This window comes from Bombus fervidus, chromosome 15, assembly GCF_041682495.2.
Source record: "Bombus fervidus isolate BK054 chromosome 15, iyBomFerv1, whole genome shotgun sequence".
NCBI classification, from domain to species: Eukaryota; Metazoa; Arthropoda; class Insecta; order Hymenoptera; family Apidae; genus Bombus; species Bombus fervidus.
In genome coordinates this window covers 2,648,905-2,671,487 of record NC_091531.1, presented here as the reverse complement: position 1 = coordinate 2,671,487, position 22,583 = coordinate 2,648,905, and the positions used below count along the sequence as shown (strand labels likewise).

Here is a 22,583-nt window from a genome sequence, read left to right as displayed (position 1 = left end):
AATTTTTCTGAGTACATCATACATCCTCAACTTTCGACGTTTCGATTTTACTTTCATTTCAACAAACAACGAGGTTTCTAATATAAAAAACATCCGTGCATATGCAGAAAGTTGAAACTATAATTCACACATACGTATCTACAGCAATTCTTTCGTACTTTTCTTAAATTTAAGAAATTAAAAAATGTTACAAATGCATTATAAGATTATATCGTATCTTAAAATGAAACATAAAAATCGCAAAACCAAAAGAAACATCTCTTATGGAGGAATATAACTGTGTCAAAAATGATTCGGTGAACGTGACAGAATCAAACTACCAGTATTCGTTTATAACATCAAATTGGATTACCTTATTTCAAAAATCATGAAAAAGAAACCAACGAGTATAAAATGACAGAATGTGCAAAGTAAAAAGCTATTTGAAAAATCTGACCTAAATACGACAAGAAAAACTTGCTTTTAGTTAGAGAGCCGCGAATCAAGCAACGAGAATATCGTCCACGTTTGATTCTCTGGAGAATTCTTTTGCTAGTGGTTCGTGCAAGGGACCAAGTTAAAATCCGAAGGATCTCTAGAAGCAAGGGTCGATGTGGCTTGAGAGAAGAACTGGAGGGTGAAGCAAGGGGGTGGATGACGAGATCGCGGACGCCGGATTGCGGATTCCCGAGGGGACTCGACGGAAGAGAAGAACGGTTACTCGTTCGTTCATCTGTGTCCCCTTTCTTACTTGCTTTGTGTCTTTGTCTACGCATACATGCTTACTGTCGCGAACAACGTAAAGAGCGAGTGATAAAGAAACTGAAACGAAAAGGAGGGAAGAGAGAAAGAGAGAGAAAGAAAGAGAAAGGAGTAAGTGGCTAAGGAGGGGAAGAGAAGGCAGTCAGTTGGGGGATGTGGCGAATGGCGATTACGACTTGCGACTAGCCTAGGCTAGGTATAGCTATCTTCTACCTTGAGTCTACTCTCTAGAGCGTGGACCTGGCACGTAGCAGCGTTCAAACCCTTATAGGCTTCCAGGACAACCGTACCTAACGTTAAGTATATATCGTATGTTTCAAAAACCAAGAATTTTGTGAAAAATTCAAAATTTCAGAAGAAAGAAATATTGTTGTTTGCTTTGAGTATTCATCCAATTTATTATCGGAAAAGCTAATAGTAAGAGAAATATTTTGGAAAATACTGGACTTTAATATAATATACACTCGCGGCTAAGTGTTATTTGCCGATACGTATTTGGTATAAACTGAACGTTTTTCACTGCTTTTATTTTCTAGTTATTTTAAATCTGTTATTTCACGCGCAACATTTGTGCTCTATAGTGTAAGATACTAAAGAATGTAAATTCTGTTAGAGTTTTCTATTAAATGTAACGAGTAGTTGTTCTTATAACCGATAATTCACACTCATGCAGATACACATACAGCACATATACATCATATACAGGATGTCTTGCTTATATTCTTCGTTAATATTTTAATTACTTTTGCTGATAAAAAGAAACGTGTCAGAAGAAAATTAATTAGTTCAGAATAATAAATACCGTAATTCATTGTATCTTTGCCTTAAGGCCATGTTTCTTCAATTTTCAAACTCATCGTCAGTCAGTAAGTAAAAGAACTTACGTACAGGTTTAAATTAAGCTTTGGATGATCAAGGTTACAGGGGAAGTGTACTTAGAACGTTGACCAGTCACGTTGAAAAGTATTTAAATACTATAAATATTTCATGTATATTGTACGAATCATTTTGCAAATCTACTTTCATTATGATTACATTCGTCAACTTTGAAACCTATCTGAAAATGCGTATAAAAGCTACATATACTTAATACAAGTATTACTTAACAAAGATCACAAAAATCTTTAGACAGTGATTTATCTTCATCGTTATCTTCATATTAACACTGATTGCCACGCTGAAATCACATATTTCGCTCAGGACGCCACGGGAGTATTTTTATTATTCAAAGGATATAATGGCAAAATAATAATAAATTGATGATGTAAGACAACGTTCTTCCCCAATGGACCGTTTGTCTTATTGGTGATCACGGGTGACCACCGTGGCGCCTTAGTAACAGTTGATAACGACATATTATAACAAGCCTTTGTTTATTTCAACAAACTATTTGCATTCGTTATTTCGTCGTAAGCAGAACGTGCAGAATATATTGTTGGAACGTGTAGAAGATATTAGTAAACGGTATTTGCTTATTCTATATATAATAGTAAGATATGTTCACATTTCTAACCTCAATTATATGATTATAAAGTAGCATTTACAATTATTTTCTAAGGTGTGTTTATAATAATATTCGTAGATTACCCCTCAAAGATGTGGATGCAAACACAGTGCACCGTTAGATGCAAGATTTGTTCTCATTTTTTTTTTTTTTATTGATGCTCTAATAGAAATGTTTAATTGTTCAATGGAGAATTTTTATATCAAAGTATATTTTATTTATCGGTTATATTCAAAATGTCAATTTTCATTCAATTTTTACAATTGCAAGAAGATGAAGCGCTCCGATCAACAATGACCACCGTGGCAGTCAAAGTGTCAATAAGCCTCGATATACACTGGGATTATCTTTAACACTTATTATACGTTTAAGATAGTTACTCATGCTGTATATTAATTTTTAACTAATTGTAAATATACATTTGCAATAAATATCTTGTAACTTGTATATACATTTTCCGACTAGTTTCAAATTTTACTGTTAATATATAGTCAGGATAGTCGTGTCTCATCGGACACTGCATAGTTAACAGCTTACAGCACTACACGTTTTCCGACTTGAGATACAGCGTCTGCTGCAATTTCATTCTCATTGCAGGTACAGTGACTACAAAAAGTATTGGTACACAAAAAGCACATATTTTTATTTTCCAATAAAGAATTTCTTTATCAGGTTCTATATATTTTATTTTCGCGTCACATAAAAGTACAATACTATTAAATTATACGCAATTTAACATACTTGCACCTAATTAAGTAGTAATTAATTAGCTATGCAAATATAATAATTTATACAATGGTGTGACCAATACTTTTATAGCCACTGTATTTATGTATACTTCTTCTCAACATTTTCGTAATCGTTCAGCCATGTTCGCCCTACTGGAACGTCTCCTGACGGAAGGTTGATCCCTCGAGCTGCGATGCCCAACTACTAAACTGCGACCTCCGTTCGAGTTCGCCGTTAATCTGTTTATCGCGTTACCGCCACTACCAGTCTAGCAACCCCCGACCGATTCACCTATCACCCTCCACTCCACCGTGCAACGCACACGATATCAACCGATGTCGGAGACGCATATCGACTTTAGATGTTAAAGTAACATCACAAAACTCGATATCATGTGCAGTTACTCAGTCCATATTGATAATTATCCTTAGAAATCATTCGTTCTATCAACATCCTTGGAAACAGCTGCAGCTGCAAAATAAATTTATTTTCTTTAATTAACGTCGAAAGAAATTAACAGGAATATTTTTATACCAATATTTCATAGGTACACCTTTAGGATATCTACATGTTACGAAAAGGAAGGAAAGAATACCAGTTTTGATAAAAGGCAATTAGTAACTAATTATAGGCAAAAAGGGTAAAGGTTACCGTAAAATTGCACAATTATTAGTTTTTAATTGTAGCAGATATCACTAGAAGATACATATTATATAAGAAAAAACAACGCATCGAATTTAAGAAATACAGAGGACTCTTTTCTCCTATGGTTAAACGTTATCGTTAGAAATTTACATATTTTCAAGTTACAATAAATGATCGACATAGCCGTAAAATCATGAGCTCCCATGCAAACCGGTAAATAAAAAGACAGCGCTGTGTCCGAATATGAACGCGAGTAATTGCATTATACATCGATGAAATATCGAATATTGCATTTCTTGGTTCGCAGCGTTTCCTCATATTTCGGACATATCATCGAAGATGAGGAGAGTAGCCGGTAAATACGAGGCGGGGGAATAGCTATGCTGAGAGCTGAACCAAGACGGGTTGACGCGGTATCACGTCGAGCCACGCCACGATCGCTCCTGTTGAGCTGAAACGACGTCGGGTCCCGCTAATGAGGACGTCCTTTCTTGCATACCGGATAACGTTTCGCCGCCGGGCGACGCCGGGCGTCTCGAATTTCTCGTGTACGCCTCTTCTTCGTTTCGCTCGGCTCCTTCTCTTCTTCTGGGAACGATCAATGCTGAAGCCACCGGGCAAACTCGCTCTTTCCCTCTCCTATCTTCGCCTCTCCCTTCTCTTCTCTACCCTGCGACCACCTTATCGCGAAAAGTACGTGGCACGTTGAGTTTGCTGTCGATCGATCGAGTTGTACTCGATGGAGACGACAGTTCCAAAGAGTGATGACGGAAGCTTCGAAAGAATCTTTCAGAAAACTATCGCGCCTCCATGCGACCCTAGCTTCTGATTAGAAGGTTCTATGGTAGGTTATTTGATATCGTTAGATACTTATACGTAGAACCATATATAGAGGCGAAGATATAAATAGGAATAGTAATTTATAGCAAGTTTAATCTAATTCAGTTTGTAATTGTTACTCGAAATAAACATTTCGAAACTATCTCTGTTCTATACTTATAGTAATGTTAATGTATTTTTAAATTCTATATTATAAGTATACAAAAAAAAAAGGGGGGAAGAAGTAAAATGCTTATAATGAAATTAATTGAATTTACTAATAATCGTTTCTCAATTTATGTGTTCGTGCGCGAGGAATCAAAAATTCGAAATAAGAATTTTTGTTTGGAAGCATTAGATTACATTTTTATGCAAAACGTAATTAATAGACTAAATTATTAAGAAAACAGTTAAATAACATTAAAATCAAAATGTTATATTCATACAAAGTATGTTCGAACTCGATTTCGTTATATCAATTTTCTGAACGTTCCCTTTTTTGACAAATATTTTTACCCCACCTTATTCAGAATATTATTTAAAAATAAGAATTTTCTGGCTCACATACAGTTTTAATTTCTTCATTTGTAAGCACACCTCCGTTTACAAGCGTACATATCACTTGATTATTAGCTCAAATTCAAAGAAACGATTAATCATTCTAAATCTTTTATTCGTATCAGAAAACGACCCGAGAATTTTCAACAAATTTAACAAACATTAGCACCAAGGATAGTAAAGGTAAAAACTAGTAATAAGAGAAAAAGTAAATCGATATTTAGCGAGATATTTAGTTGATAATCCTTCATTGCGATCGTTATGGTTTCACGATTATTCGTTGGCTAGGCGCTCTCTTTTTTCCTTATCTACCCTTTCTCTAGCCATTACATCCCTCCTTGTAAAACAAGAAGACGAGGTAAAACACGTTGACGAGGTGCGTATAAAACGCGTCTTTGTAAGTTTCACCTCGCCTCACCTGGTCGCATTTAAGAACTAAAACGAAAGCAAGCGCTTCAACGGAGAGAAAAAGAAAAGGAGAGCCCTCGATGTAAAGTGTACTGCAACGTTGGCGGGGTATGCCACGATGCATCGCGTTATGTGTGGCTTGAAGTGGTAAAGAGTAAAGAACGATGGGATAACGGCGTGGTAACGGCTTGGCAATGGCGTGGTCATGGTATGGCCGCATCGCAATGCCTCACGCCGCGAAAAAGTTTCGCAAATTTTTTTCCTTATTCGTATGCGCTTCTAGGTTTCGCGACTGCTTTCTCACCACTTCCCTTCTCTTCCCTCTTCCACTTCAAACTACATCCACAACGGGATTCTCTCATGTGTGTCTGTCGCAACAGAAAAAAACCTAGGTAATCTGTCACTTCTCTCACTTTCTCTCGCTCCAATCTTTACTTTACGCTCCTTTCCTTCCCTTTCTTCTCCAGGGTTTCTATGTTTTCCATTTACTCATTTCAATTTCTATAATCTAATATATATTATTTTTATTCTTTAGCCCAGTTGTAGTTTTTTCATTTCTTGTCTACTTACTTTACGTTCTTGACCTAACAAGTATTTAAGATATCCATTGGATTTACAACAAACGTAACAATTGAGCTTCCTAGAAGCTAAACCGATCATCCCCACCCTTTTTCTTTACTTATTTACATTTTCATGAATAACTATATATTCGTATAACATCAGCCGTAATCTTCGATTTGCGATCGCTGATCAACATGCCTTCCAATCGGTTTGATTATTTACAGCCAAAATGTGTCTTATCCAGCCAAAAGTTGTGCAAAAAAACTGAGCATAGGCTACATTCCCCATCCGGTATAATTGTTTCGATCGCGGAGATTAATTTTAAAACACGAAATAGTAGAACCATTTAATTAGCTCTGTCACTGGACGAGCGCGTGCAATCCAACATCAGTTTGTTGCATTCGCTCCAACAGAGAGAGGAGGCATGTATGTACTATACGTAGGCAGAGGAAACGGTACGCTGACACGGCTCGGCGTGGTGGTCGAGCGACGCGACAGGGCGGCACGCTGGCACGCAGGCAGCTTGACACGCACGCTCTCACGTACGAGCTCGTTCGCACGTACGTTGCTACGTTTGCGTGGGTAGAGAGAGGTTTGCGCCGCGCGTGCCGACGACTATCTCCTCCGACCCCACTGTGCCGACGCCTTACCACGGCGCGGCGTGTGCACACTTCCTCGCTCTCCACACCCACCGCCGTATCTCTCTTCTTCGCCACTGCTGCTTGCTAGTTCACTCGTTTCTCCCCTCAAGCGCCACCGCTTCATCGCGCTCGCCAACACACTCGAAATGCTTGTGTGTGTGTATATGTGTGTTGGCTGGCTGTGCAGAGCACGCTTCACGGTCTCCACGGTCCATCCGTTCGACCGGTCGCTCGTCGGGATCGTTCTTTCTCCCTCCCTATAATCCATGAAGCGGCCGCCGCCCGTCTCTACAGCACGCTAGTTGCCGCACGCCGCACACGGCTCACGCTTCACCCCGCGTACCGCACACCACGCCACCATGCCGCACGCCACACGCCGCCAGCATACACCTCTCGCCGCATGCCGTCCATCGTCCGCCGCGCGCCGCCTGCCGCTCGTCACCCTTTGCCCACCACCCGCCTCGAGGGCTCATCACCTCGACGAGCCGAACAGCACGGATCGAGCTTGTCCTGTGACGGCACTTGCTCCACTCCCTCGACCATTGCCGCGCTACCGCTGCTGCACGCCTCGATTCGGGCCACGCCGCGCGCCCTGTATCGCGCCACGCCGAACTGCGCCGCGCCACGCCACTGCTTCCGAAGACCACGCCGCGTACCGTGCTGGCTCGTGCCATGCCAGCACCGACAACGAGCCATCACCCACCCTCGTCCCACTCCACTACCACCACCTTTCTTCGGCAACTCGTCGTAATTTCCTACGCCACGGCGTTATCCTCGTCTATATCCAGTCACACGCACACGACCTGCTGCCGCTGCCGTTACCATCGCCGCCTTTTCGTTCGCAGCGTGCGACAGCGAGTTACCAAGCACGAGCGAAACGGACGAACGAAATATAAAAAAAGGGAAAGTGAAGGGAAACCAAGTAGACGGACGGATAGACGGATAGCAGCAGATTAAAGGTCACAGTGGACAGTAACGATGCTCGCTCGTTGCGTTTAATACCAAGTCTTCTTTCATTTCGTACGATGTATATAGGAACGACCATATATACGTAGCTTCCAAAATTATATGCTTTTTAAAAAATTCCGAGTTTTCTTGCCACCGGAACATATATTTTTAGAAATTTTCATAAAATCATTTCAAAAATCGTAATTTTCAATTTTGTAAATCGATATACCAAGGATATGTCCATTTCCTAATTATATTATATATATCGCGGTAAATAGAGTACTCTACACTATTGTGTTTTAATGTTTGGAAATGTACATGGTTTTAAAGAAAAAAATATCATGACAATCAAAATTGGTTGCTGTTTTAACGACGCATAACGGTTGTTAGACAGTAAGCGACATGGCGAAAAAGAGAAGAAGGAGATCAAGGTAGGTCGCGTGCAACTAGCAACTCGCTAGAAATGGCAAAAAGAGAGAAAGATTGGGGTGAAAGAGAGAGAGAGAGAGAGAGAGAGGGGTAAAGGTAGCCGCAGGCAAGGGCGCGCGTGAGCGGGCAAGCGAACCTCGTCCTCTCTCTCTGCCCCTTGACAGCAGCGGTTCTGGCAAGCAGCCACCATCCTACCCCCGCCACACGCACGACCAACCGCGGCGCGATCCTCTGTGCGGCTCCCGGCTTCTCGCCCACGACTCACACACGCGCGAATCTTGCTGAAGAGCCGCCCGCCAGCTACCGCTCTTCGATTCGCAGTCTGTCACCGTTAGCCGACCAGCGAGGATGAAGCCGCGTTTCGCAACGTAGACGAGTGCAGAACGCACCAACAGGAAACAACGAAAATGAAATCTTCAATCTCGCTCGTTTTCATTATTCGATAAATCGGATAGCAAATTTTTTCGCGAGTTTAGTTTCTAAACAGTAAATATGACACACAGGAAATTCGATCTCTTCATGACTGAAAATCGTACGTCTCGTGAGAAAATATCGAATAATATATTATAAGATCATAATTTTTGTTTCTAAAATCGGTTTGTGGGAATTTTCGAAAATTCTTTATGGGAAAAAGTTTGAGTCCAATATGAAATGAACAAATTACGATACGATTGAAAATCTGTCGTTTCATGTGCACCGTGTAAGGAGCCACGTGGTGACCTAAAATGTGCTCGCGTCTTCAGTGAAAACTTTGAAACGGCCTAACGACAGTTTAGTGATCGAACTGAGCCGCACCGCATGGAAAACGCGTGGTATCGTGCAGGAGGAATTACACGTTACGGTGGAACTCTTGAAATAGAGTAAGATGCGACGAGGGTGTTGCAGCTGATACGACATTGCAGCTGATGCGTGTTTACGTTGTGACTGGCGGAACCTTTTAAAATGATATGTTAAAAGAACGATATACAGGAGGATGATAATCGAGAATTATATATTAGTGTCAAAAGTGTTGGAATTAAATGAAAGTACACCTGTGTCAGAGTGGTGCCGCGTAACTTTTTAGAACGCGAGATGCTGAGTGTCTCAGCCGCGTCCAGTCGATTACTTTGGACGCTGAAATCCATTCTGTCACTGACACCGTCACCGACACCGACACCGACTCCGACACCGACACCGTCACTGTCGCCGTCGTCGACGTCGACGTCGTCGTCGTCGTCGTCGTCGGTGTCGTCGTCGTCGTCGTCGTCGTCGTCGCCGTCGCCGCCGTCGCCGTCGTCGCCGTCGCCGTCGTCGTCGCCGCCGTCGCCGTCGTCGTCGTCGTCGTCGTCGTCTTCGTCGTCGTCGTCGGCTTCGTCGTCGTCGTCGTCGTCGTCGTCGCGGCGACCACCGTCGTTGTCACCCCTGTCATTACCGTTACCATCGACGTCCTCGTGGTTCTCGTTATTGCCACCATCATTATCATCATTGTTGCTGTTATTCCCATTGTTATTACTATCGATACCAATTTTCTCGTTATCACCGTTCCCATTATTGTCGTCACAGCGGAAGGCCCGCGTGGCCTACTAAGATGACCGCTCGTCTTCATTCGTTGAGGCATCAAGAAAAGAAATCGGCCGGCAACACTCATAGACATTACCATCATCATCAATCGCAACATCAACAGAGCGTGCACCAAGGACCGAGTCCGTCGGCCAGTCCTAGCCCTAGTCTCAGCCCGAGCCCTAAACACTCGGATGGTCGTCGAGTGAGTAAATTTTCACTTTCACTTAATGCTTTTTCTTCTTTTTTTTTTTTTCTATAATTACTTTAGTATATTTCATTCATTTTTTGTATGTATTATATAAATACTCATTCTTATAATTTTAAATATATATATAGTTTTAATTTTTTTTTTTGCCGCAAGAATTATAATTATGAATCTTTTACGTAGCCCGATGTAGTTATTTTTATAATTATTAAATACGACGAAGGTTAGTAGGTTGTTTGAATGGAATCATTTGGGTGCTAAAAAAGCGCGGGAATATCGACAATTTTGAACATATGTTTATCGTGGATGTTAGTATATCTTCAAGTAGGAAGTAGGTAACGAATGAAACCTGGATAAATACATATAATTATTTTGTGAATGTATAATATACAATATACATATAATATAATTATATAATATAAAGATAATTTTTTAATCTTCGATATAATTGTGAAATGATGTTTGTAATTTCTAACAACGATAATACCTAAATCGCTAATTATTAGATTGTGGACATTTATGAAAATTCATAGTTTCGTAAACATAGTTGAAAAGATACACATATAACCTCAGCGCAAATTGATGTCATACTATTAAATATCATAGAGACTGTTCTATTTTGGATATTTTATACTTTTTTGCGTATTATGCAATTCTAAATGTCGCACAAAGTAGAGAATAAAAATTATATAATACGCATACAAATTTTCGATTTGTTGATTACACTATAGTATGTATTTTTATAGTTTAAAATACACTCGTAATAATGTGATTATTTAGTCGATTTATTTAATCATCATTCTGCATCACCTCCATCGATTTTCCTTCGATTTTCATTTTGTCATTTCTTCCAACTCTGACATGTAAAACAAACTCATTTTTCTTTCAGTTCTGTAATGATTAGATCCTTTTATTTGTATCATGATACGTAGATTATGCCTATGTATTGTACGGAGTAAGAAAAGAGGGTAGACAAGAAAGGAGGAAAGGAGGAAGAAGGGAAAGAATAGATATTGGTAGGCGAACATTTTTAGAGACGACGGTCACGCGTATAATTTGATATTGTCTTATTCTAGCGACAGGTTTGTTATTTTTCAGGCTAACAAACCACTAATGGAAAAGCGACGGCGAGCTAGAATTAATCAGTCGTTGGCGGCGCTGAAGGCGCTCATTCTTGACAGCGCCCGGCTGGAGAACACGAAGCATAGTAAACTTGAAAAAGCTGACATTTTAGAGTTAACGGTTCGACATTTACAAAGGCAAAGATCCCTTGCTCAACCTGGTTTGTCGAGATATAAGGCTGGTTATCAAGATTGCTCCAGAGAGGTATGTTTCACTCAACTGTGTTGCATTTAGTAAAGATATAGTTGTATTTATCTTTAACATTAATAGTGTGCTACAAATTCGAAGAAAGCTGTAGATTAAGTTAGAAGTTGTTGCGAGATTCTCTAATTCTCTATTTACTTGAATTAACTTTTCTCAGCTATCATTCTTAAACAGCCATAAGTACAAACGTACAAATAAAATTTGTAAAAATACTGTGTATCCTCTATAATTCTAGAAGTTTCCTAAATTTGTTCTAACAATTCAATGAAATGATAATGCCTTTCTCGTAATTTAATTGCTATTTGTAAGGAGTTCGATTCGTTCAAGTATTGAAATAGTTTATAAGTAGATTTTCAAAAATTACAGGTACTCCTCGTTCCGAGGTTCGAAACTATCTTGTGATTATCGAATCCTAGTATTCGAATAATATGTAGCGAGCCTTGGACATTGATTCGAATCTATACAGTTACTCGCATTAATATTAAGACACAACACTAGTCTTATATTATTTGTTGCTTTGTATAACAGGGAATGATTTAAATATCGTATTGGTTATTCTACAAAAATACAGCATTTTCTCTATAATTTATCGCCACTATGTTCCTCGTAATTGATCTGTCATCATCCCCACTACTGAGGTGAGATAATTCCCCCAAGGGGCCCTAGTGTTGCCTTTGACACACCGCGAAGTTCAACGGCTGAGTAGTGTAACCTGATTCGAATTCAATCGACTATGAAAAAATATTAATTATCTATGAGACAATGATAAAACCTTTTTATTCCTGATTTTTACAAAATTAAACGTTTACTAACGTATTAGTAACATTTTTCTGATTAAAATAAAACCGAACACTATATAGTTTAAATCGCAATATAATAGGTGAAAGAAAATAAGTTAGTGTCATTAAGTAAACGAATATTCTCAAAATTATATCGTGCTTGGTCTTATTTTAATGAGAAAAACCTCACAGTTACATTGGTAAAAGTTTTATTCGATAAAGATTAAAAATAAAAAGGTTCCGTTATCACATGAACATTATCTAGCCGATATGTTTCTTTTCATCAAGCCGACTCCCGCGCCTCTTTTTCTTTTACTCGCGCTATTTTTTTCTAAGTTTAGCAAAATGGCAAATCGTATCTATTATAAACAATCGAGTATTACACGATGATAATTTATCACAGAGAAGTCCCGATTTTCGAATATCGTATGTATCTCATATTGCAGCTTGAAAACACGTAAATAATTCTTTTTTAACAATAAAGCTTAATGCTACAATAGATTTTTAACAAAAATTTGTATTATTTTTACGCCATGCTAACATTCAGACATTTGTTTATATTCTGGAATTTAGCAATTCATAGAAATAGATCGAACTGCGAAATACATCAATTTTTTCTTTTAGTTTTAAGTACAAGTTTAACGTTGCGTCAACTGCTCATTGTTATTAATAACAATTTATATTTACTTTGTATAATCGTTTCGTATAATTAATATCAGTATAGAAGATACAGAGCGACACAGAAGGAATTAACAGCAATACTTTTCTAATACACCAAGAGATTTAACATGTCAGGAGAAGAAAAGGGTACTAGATATGATGAAATACAACTTGTAATTTGTCATTAGAAAAAAGGATAAAAGCTATGCTGAAATTGCGCAATTGTTAGTACTAATTGTAAAGAAAAATATCGCATCGAGTTTAAAAAACACAGAAGACAATTTTTCTCTTCTTAGAAATCTCTTGTAGAATTAAACTTGTTATTGTTGTTAAATATCGATTAACTGTAATGTTCGCATATTTTTAAGATGCAATAAGTGGTTCATATTATTGTAGAATAAGCAATACGATATTTAAATCATGACCTCCTATACAAAGCAACAAATATGGCGCTATAGTGCCGTGTCCAAATATTAATGCGAGTAACTACAAGTACAGATTGAATCTGATTCCACTACTATTACTATACTACTGAAACAAACGGTATCGTTACCGATATTTTACTTTCGTTTTGACTTTGCGTTGCAGGTAAGTCGGTATCTCGATGCTCCGGATATAATCACCGGGAATACGACACCGATGGACCCTGCAGTGAAACAAAGGCTACTACGGCATTTGGATAGTTGCGTGTCGGAATTAGACTTGGATCTGGGTTCGAGGCCGGATAGCGGATTAGGCAGCAGTCCCGGAAGCGTGACGGATCGAGTGACAGGCTCGGGAAGTCCCGGTCCGTTGGAGCATCATGTGCCATCGACTGCACACTGTAGTACAACTTTGAATCCGGTCGGCTTGATAAAAGCCGAAATACCGGATATCGAACCAGCCCGACCGGATAGTAGTACTACCGCTGGCGATGAAAACAACAATAATAGCAACAGCAGTAGCAACGGCAACAGCCGGCCAACTTCTGCCTTCGGTCAGGTTAATACGACCAACCTTGATTCTCATCATCATCCACCTCCGCCTCCTCCACCTGGTATACCAGTTATCGACCAGGCGTCTAGTTCACAGCAAAATCCAAACATGCTTTCGGTCGTGCAAGTGATACCATCCAGATTGCCCGATGGTCAAGTAGTTTTCCTTCTTCCTAGTCATTACGTTCAGCTCGCAGCTGCTGCCGCAGCGAACGGTATCAGTATCGGACCGAATCCACCGACGGCCATATGGGCCGCCACTAACATGTCTTTTCTCAAGGCGACGGACAAACTCGCCGCGAAACGGCCTCACGAGGATATACAGGAATGGCAGGACGCGGCCACCGTTGCCGTGAATGCTGCTGCTGCTGCTGTTGCCGCTACCGTCGCCGCTGCCGCTACGTCCGGCAACGCTTCTGTTTCCGCTTCCATTTCCGCTTCCGCCCCCGTTTCTACCTTTGCTACCAATGCCATCTCAGCCATTGGTTCCAAACCAAGTAAGAGTCCGCGACTCGAACAGCCGGAACAGCCGCTTGACTTTACAACTACCTCCAAGAAACCAAAATCTAACACGAGAGCTTCGTTACCAGCCGTCGCTAACGTCGAGCACCACCTTCAGCAGCAGCAGCAACAACAGCTTATAGGTCGTTTAACCACGGAAGGAGCGATCCCGTCGCACTCGGAAGACAGGCCGTCCAGCCACGCGAGTGGCGAGTTCGTCACGGGGATTCGTTCGCCTTCTCCTCTTCAACAACCGCAACAACCTGCAAAAGACGAAGAAGGAATGTGGAGGCCTTGGTAGATTCTTATTCACGCCTCTGTGGTTGCGGATCTACGAAAATGTGCTATCGTGTACATTGTATAGTATCGTTGTTGAACGATGGAACGATGAGAAAAGAGTCACTTTTGGAAAATCATCTTCTACGTGTACGACAAGACACGATGCACGTATTGTATTTTCGGAATTCTGTAAAAGTGGAGCGAATCTGTGTTTGAATCTCGTCGTCGTTTAAAATACTGCGATAAGGTGTGGAATAAAGTTTGAGAAGGATAATAAAAGCGTTAATGACTAGCCCGAATCTTGCAATTAGTGCGCATTATAATCGATAGAGGGACGATTGGCAAGTTAATTGGCGCATAGTAATTATTTACAGTGTCAGTGTCCTAACAAAACTGATGTACACTTGCTATTTAGATGTACGAATTATTACGTAGTGGTTTGTTACGACACGATCGTTATTCGTTCGTTTAGTGCAAGGAGTGCCTAATTGAAGAGAAGCGCTAATCAGGGAAGAAGGAAAAGACATTGTGCAAAATCTGCGTATTACGAGGATTCGACAAGCATTATCTGTTCGAAACATTCAAAACTAACAGTATATATGTATACATGTATATGAGAAAAATCTAATACGTTATAGAATCCGAGTAACGAAAAAGGGTTTCGCGCATAGTACTTTTATTCCGCCGTCGTGTACATAAACCCCGATTGGAATTATAACTAATGCCAGATATAGATTTATTTTGATGTTAACTAGGTGTATATGCGTATGAGACAACGTAGAGAGAATGAAGCGAATGGGAACGAATCTGTGTATCGTGAGTAAATAGTGAAGAGACGTCAGTTCACGTTCTAGATGAATCACAGTTTTCATCTAAATATACTTCTGTAACTGCTATGTTGAGATTCAAAAATCCTTATTCAATGTACTTAGACATCGGTCAATATAAATATGCATACTGACAAGTCATTAACCTTTTCGTGATTATCCTCTGAAATTTAAGTGTGACCTTTAGAAAAGGCTTATGTGAATTCTGCATTCCAGAATCCCGCAGACGAAAGAAATTAATAATGACTTCGATACAAATCTATAAAGTTACGTGAAAAATTCTGCTAGTCAAACTAGAATATATTTTTAAAAATCACCTTTTACCCTCTTATATTTTACAAAATATCATTCGAATCGTCGGAAATAAATCTTTTTTGTATATTTATTCAATTTTCATAAAAACAATACGAATTTCGGACACTTACAAATCTGATAATTCTGAAAATTCTAGTTTTAGAAATATAGTAAAATCTCGATTATTATTGGAACATCGATTAATGAAAAATTCAGAGTAATTCCTTATAAGATGAACTGGGGTATACAACTCAGAATTGAAGAAAAATGTTACACTTTTATTCAAAAGCTTTTATTTCTGATTAATATTAATGTTTACAAAAAAATTCAAAATAAATAATTTTCTCTCGTGTGAAAACGAAGTTGTTCGATTAAAATGTGAAACAATATCCGAACTGCATGTGTTATTAAGTTTCATCGTAATTTTAAAAAAAGTGTAGTGGAAACATCGATATGATGATGATATACAGTAGCTTATGAAAGTATTCGAATGCTTATAGAAACTTTTTATGAATATAGTATGTATTATGTGTATTATACGAAACTGTTTTGAAATTTCATTAACATTCTATGATGGGCCTGATTCCTATGATTATGTTGGTAAAACTTGAAACAAATCCGAAAATGTCGGAAATGTAATAGAAACTACAAAATATTTAGTACTAGTATGTATATATTTCGCAGAGATTACAAAAGTACTTAAACAGTTATTTATCCATTATATTAATAAAAGACTCAATATTCAATGACAACAGCTTTAACACTTATTATATGTTTAAGAAATTCGTGCTATATACTAATTTTTTACTAAATATACATTTGCATTAAGTGTAACTTCTATATACATCTTGAAATCAGCTTCAGTTTTTATCAGTATAATCGCCACAGGTTCCATTACAGTATTAATGTGGATCCAAGTATCAGGTGAGTGCAAAAGTTCTGCCGGTGTCTACGTTATCTATCGATTTCTTCACTGTTAAATAAATTATGATGCATTCAAATGAGAGGTAGTTCTGTATAATAACTACAGATTCCCTATTTCAATGTAATATTCTGGGTGCAGTCGAATAACATGTACAAATGGACATAGGGTGGTTTCTTATGAAAAGACAAAAAGAAGATTAATAGAATAACATTTTTTCATATGTCACTTTGTATTCGAGAACATCAACTTTGAACCAATGTCGTATACATAGTCTGGAAACCTACCATGGCGGTGGTAAGGCTCGTAATATCGAGAGATGTGCTTAACAAATCAACCGCTGGCTGTAGCGCTGGGCTCGATTTGATAAACTTTTGCATTTAATCACCAGCGACGACTCGTCAACGAGGTACACAACAGACTTGACGTATAACGCTTTTTCGTGTCCCACATTTCGAGGATCACCTGACGGCTGACCCTGTATACCATTTTCATATCGTATGCAACGTTACCGATTCAGTATAGTAGTGGTTTGAATTGAATCTAAATTTTCCTATGGAATTACAAGTAAGGTAAGAACAGGACGCCTTGCAAATGAAGTGTAGAATCCTATACTTCTCCAATCTGTACTTTTTCATATCATGATACAACTTATTATAATGGTACAGAGCCTGTTACGTACAATATATTCCTAATGTTTTTCAATTTCAATGCATCCCGACTGCTGACACTTCTCGATATTTTTGGAATTATTAATTTAATATATACAATTTTCATTCGCTCCCATTCACAAAAGTTTAAGTTTCTTAAAAAATAATTTTTTAAATACAAAAAACTACTTTTATCACCCGAATATCGTAAATCAATTTTTAATTGGCGAAACTGTGCTGAACTGTATTGAAAATTACTTCTCCTCTGATTTCGATGATTTTTGGATATGTTGTAGAAATCAACATTTTGAACAACTTTTTGCTCTATCGGCTATCTATCGGCCGGCCACAGTTTCCGAGATTATTCACACAATAATTTTTTAAATACAAGAGACTACTTTTATCACCCGAATATCGTAAATCAATTTTTAATTGGCGAAACTGTGCTGAACTGTATTGAAAATTACTTCTCCTCTGATTTCGATGATTTTTGGATATGTTGTAGAAATCAACATTTTGAACAACTTCTTGCTCTATCGGCTATCTATCGGCCGGCCACAGTTTCCGAGATTATTCACAATAAACTATCGATATTACTACAGTGAATTCTGCCTATAGTTGTAATGTTAGTTGTCGACATAGAAATATAAAGACAGAGTATATAGCGAGTTATATGTTACTGGATGCGATATAGGAATAGAAAGAGAATGTCGCATGTGTAGCCCCTTCTGTCCTTGTCTAATCAGACATGTACATTGACGCCGCTTGTTGATCGGTGTTATACACTTACATATTTACTGTACCAATGTGCACGCATTATTAAGCAAGGACAAAAGCTTCTATGCAGCGTTCTCTCTTTATTCCTATATCGTTCTTTTAGCTTGTTCATGCGTCTTTATGATTGTCGACTGCCTTGCGGCAGCCGGATTTAAAACCTAACTTCTATCTTTTGTTTATATGTAGTACATATGTATAAACGAAGGTTGGGGCCAAGCTTGAGTATTCCACGGATCCTTCGAATTACGACACCGTGCACGACTGCATATTAAAAATGATTATCATTAATGGACTGGGTTAGATTTTTGGATTAGTCTTTTAAATCCGTCATGAGGCCATAGATTTAGTTAATAAATAATAACATAATTGCAATTCATATTAAGCTTTATTTTTTATTGCCCTGAAATTTGAAATATTTTAACTATAATCAAAGAATTTAATTATTCGGTTGTCAAAATCGTGTTATGTAGCCTCGCATGTGCAATTGTGAATGATTATTTAAATTTGTAAAGCATGGCACGAAGATATAAAGATCAATGGCTGTTGGATGTAAACAGATCGTCTAACATTTTTCATCAAACTCATTATTCGTGTCTCAGTTACTTGTATTATTGAGATTTTACGCAAGTTACGAATGTTGTTCATTCCTACTTTCGATCATTATTTAGATCAAGGTCCTTTTCTCTCCGATTTCAATGTTTTTCGAATCTGTTGTTGGCACTATGATTCTCAACAACTTTTTCCTATACATATAACCGCCGCCCTGTAGACCATTGACGACTTTATGAAGATTTCATGAAAAGTATGGGTATGTACACATACATATTATTGAGATTTTATACTAGTTACGAATGTTTTACTGTATAATCGTGTGAAGTGACAAATGAACGCCGAATTAAAGGAACAACAACGTACGTAGATCTTAAATTTCCTAACGAATGCATAGTTGACAAATCTCATCCTAGAACGTGGTTGCCACATTTCGATTATTGTTCTACGCTCGTCAGAATAAAATCCAATAGAATAGCTATAGCAGCTTTACGGTTTCATAGAGGTAACACTATGCGACCCAGTAACTTTATATTTTCAATAGTAAAATGGCACGATATTTTTATCTTTTTGCAAGTTAACATATGTTCTAATTTTAAAACTACGGGTCTTATTTTCTACATCTTTTCAATACCTATATTTGTTAATCGAAACTTTTTTGTGTAAAATCATCATGTCTCTTTCTACACATGAAAGAACTACTCGCTTTTTTACGTTTTTATGGGTATTTTTAATCAACGATTTCCCGAAGTTCTTTATGCAAGGTATAAATGCCTACCCTGAATAAATCCCTGATGAGGCATTGGGTGCTTAACGTAAATTTATGTTAATACATAAATGTATGCTATAAAACAATAAATATATATCTATTAATAATAGAAAAAAGTAATACAAAAATTACTTATTTACCTACAATGATATTAATAATAATAATAGTTAATTTAATAAGCATAGTTAAATGACAGTATATGCGCTATTTAAATGGCTGAAGTTGTGCAGGATTTGCTGGATTTCTGCTGCCTTCCTGTCGTCTAATTACGCTACGCAGAGTTTGTTACATTCTGCTACCAATCTTCACGCAAATGGTCACGCAATTCTATATTCGTTGCTTTGTACCAAAGGAAACGAAAAATGAAGAAACAAGACATAAATAGAAAGAAAAAATAGAAAATGACAGGAGCTAGACTAGGTAAGATGATACTAAAACTATATGGAAGATAGAGAAATAGGACTATTTCGACACGATAGCTTAAGAAGGGAAATACATTGAATCTTTTATACGGGTTAAATTTATTCAAAAATACTAGAATAGTTTATTGGACGGAGTGGTCGAACTGAACGCTACGTAGTTCATGACCGATATCTTGTCTGCGTTGACTCGGCCATCTGACGAGTGGAGTTTCCATAGTGTAAGTTGAATGTAAAAGTATGTTGATCGTAGATTAAGGTAAATATAACTGAAAAGGTAATTCTAGTTGTCATGTTGGTTATACGTTATACTGGTTTGTTTCCTTCGCTCAAAATTGCCAGCGAGCATAAGTGTTGCAGCTGGAGAAGTGGACTCCAGCGAATAACGACGAATACCAAGAGGACTAAAGAAGAAGGAAAAAAGCGTTTAATCGCTGATAATGAGGAAATGGTGAAAAGAAAGAATGGAACATAATAGCAATGTTGATTTAGTGTAAGAGTTTGCGGAGACATGGGTTAGTTTCGTGAAAATTGTAAAATATGTAAAAAGAATGTAGATTAGATGTGTGAAAGTTGAAAGAAGTAAAAAGGGAATGAAAAGAGAGTATAAAATGATAATAGTTACTACGTAAGATAATATAATTTTGTGGATGGTAGAAGAATGGATTTATTTTGGTTTTAGGAGATTAAAGAATAAATAAAGATACATTTAGAAAATATATGTGAGTTTTTCATTTGACTATTAATCATAAATTGTAAAATTAGGATTGAAATATAGTTGGTATATAGAATATAAATATAAATATAAAAAATATGTAGTTGTAAAATATGTGGGTAATGAAATAAAATGGTATGATCAAAGGTATTAATTATAATCTGAAAATATATTAGTAAGAAATAACACGGGTGGAATTTTGTAATTACAGGGATACTATATGGAAAGTGATTAATGTTAAATGAATTCTATTTAAAAGAACGAAAGGTATTAATAATAAAATATAAGGATATTATTAAAAATAGTAATTATATAATGATAGGAAATGTGGTGGTAAGTATGGTGGGTTGTAAGTGTGGATGAGATTTATGGCTTGGTACCAGATAGAAAGGAAAGGAAAATGAATTCACTTGGAATCCGCGTGTCTGTGACAGTCTTCAGGTCCGGTAATCCACGAATGAATGTATCTATTGCGCTATCTGCTAGCGGTTTAATGCTCTCATTCGTGATCTTCCCGTATTTGTCCTTGAGTGCAATCTGAGTTCCGTTGATAAGAATGCGAATATGGTCATAGAAATTACCGACGGTTTCATTATGGCACATCTACCCCCTAGCTATTTCACGTTGATAATACAGATACGTTTTATCGACTGCGAATTGATCTTCGAAATGTTTAATCAGTTCGTTACCGGCGTAAAGTATATCTGTAAATGCTATAATGGGCATGATTCTATAGTTTAGATAATACTGCATTTACGAACAAACCTTGCAGTTCTTTAGGAATATGTTGCCATTCTTAATGTTTTGCAGAAAATCTTCCAAAGCATACTCGATTCATCGAAATATGGAATGTTAATGATCGTGTGCTGATGTGTGAAGCTCTCAGTTATCGATGACATTACCGTGTCATTATTATTGTTAGTAGTATTATTAATCACTTGCCATACTTTGACAAGTCTGATTCGTATGAGAATTTTGAGCCAAACCTAAATATCACGAGTCAGGCTCGTGGTCTTAACCTCGGGCCAAGTATGAATGTCTCGAATGGGGTCTTTTGTCCCAATGTGCTACTTACGAGACATTTTCGTGGCGCAGATAACAGCTAAAAGCTAAACAAACATAGGCACTCGGAGAGACCAAGAAAGTTGTTCATATCATAAGATAGTTTATGTGCAAATTAATGCTAATAGAGAGAAAGAAAGAGCGAGTTTAAAGAGTTGAAAAATTTAGAATGATTCAGATATAGAGTGAATGTATAATGTTGAGATGGGTCTAACTTCAAGGAAAACACCATATCTTTTCTAATGTTTAGTTTTCTTAGTTCTTAAAACCATTGAGTATTGTTTAGCACTAAATCAATTTGATGGGACCTAACGAACATCCTGCAGCCCATCGAAACAACAATGTAGACAGTGTCCCAGGGTCAGCACATAGTAACAGTATGACCACCTTTGACCTAGGGCTCGGCGACATCCTCCCCATAAGAGTTAAACCTATAGTATATAAACCTAACCTCAAAATCAGCTCTCGACACTCTGTTCTAACATTCTTAACCGTGACTCTGTTGAATTCACATAACAAACTCTCCTAGTCTGAATTTTTCTTACCTTGTTCGTGAAACGTTTAATTCTACGCGAAATCATTCGAACGACGCGAGGAAATAAACAGTGTCCCCGACGTGACACCAGCGTGCGGATCTGGACTAGCATACACATTGTACTAATACTTAAACTTACTTAAATATATTTCTATTATATATTCATCCACGCATTTCCTCTTTCTCTATTACGAGGTAAAACTTTAACATATAAAGATCGGGTTATCCCATCGTTGCCACCAATTCGGTTGTAACTCGCTGACCTATATTGTATATTCATGTCACTTATGTAACTACCCATTTAAGTGCTCTTTGCAGGTAGAGGGCATCCTGTACCGAAGTTTCGAGCAGAAGTGAAACTTCGAGAAACGATTAGGGATGGGTCGCAGAATTTCTTTTTGAACTGGAGGAGGGAAATCACCTTCGACGAGGTACTGCACATAGAGAAACATTGGGCCAAGTTTATCTTCTTCGGAAATATCAAATTTATGACAGCTTCTGTTTTTGACATACGAATCATGCATACATACATGCATAGAGAATCTAAAAGTATTGTTCGAAAATACTAAAGAGAATAGTTGCGACCAAGCTAATGGGTCCGATTCAAAAGTAACCTCTTGTATTCGAACATGGATTAGAAAAATACCTATGAATATTTTCACATTTTTGTTTCATCGTATTGGTCGGAACAAAGCTTTCAGAATAAATTAGAATATTTAGAGTAAGAGGAAAGGCATTGTTTTATTTTAGAATTTAACAGCATGTTTAATTTTGAAATTATTCTTTTGTCCTTCTAGGTTGATTATAAAAGCATT

At 37.7% G+C, this 22,583-nt stretch overlaps 2 protein-coding genes across 4 annotated transcripts in view; both read left to right on the top strand.

Annotated features, from left to right (window-relative positions):
• Nucleotides 1-22,583, top strand: part of Pa1 (PTIP binding protein Pa1) — an 89,922-nt gene that overhangs the window by 36,469 nt on the left and 30,870 nt on the right. The gene's annotated exons all lie outside the window — the stretch shown is intronic.
• Sidpn (bHLH protein similar to Deadpan) lies at nucleotides 9,051-15,217 on the top strand. Of its 3 annotated transcripts, none has more exons than XM_072017468.1 (4): nucleotides 9,587-9,727; nucleotides 10,663-10,746; nucleotides 10,829-11,056; nucleotides 13,084-15,217. In XM_072017468.1, exons 3-4 carry the CDS (start codon nucleotides 10,844-10,846, stop codon nucleotides 14,269-14,271), a joined length of 1,401 nt encoding a protein of 466 aa, XP_071873569.1. In that variant the 5' UTR covers nucleotides 9,587-9,727; nucleotides 10,663-10,746; nucleotides 10,829-10,843; the 3' UTR covers nucleotides 14,272-15,217. The 3 variants fall into 3 exon arrangements, with proteins under 3 accessions (XP_071873567.1, XP_071873569.1, XP_071873568.1); XM_072017467.1 differs by having other exon boundaries at nucleotides 10,620-10,746; XM_072017466.2 differs by lacking the exon at nucleotides 10,663-10,746 and having other exon boundaries at nucleotides 9,051-9,727.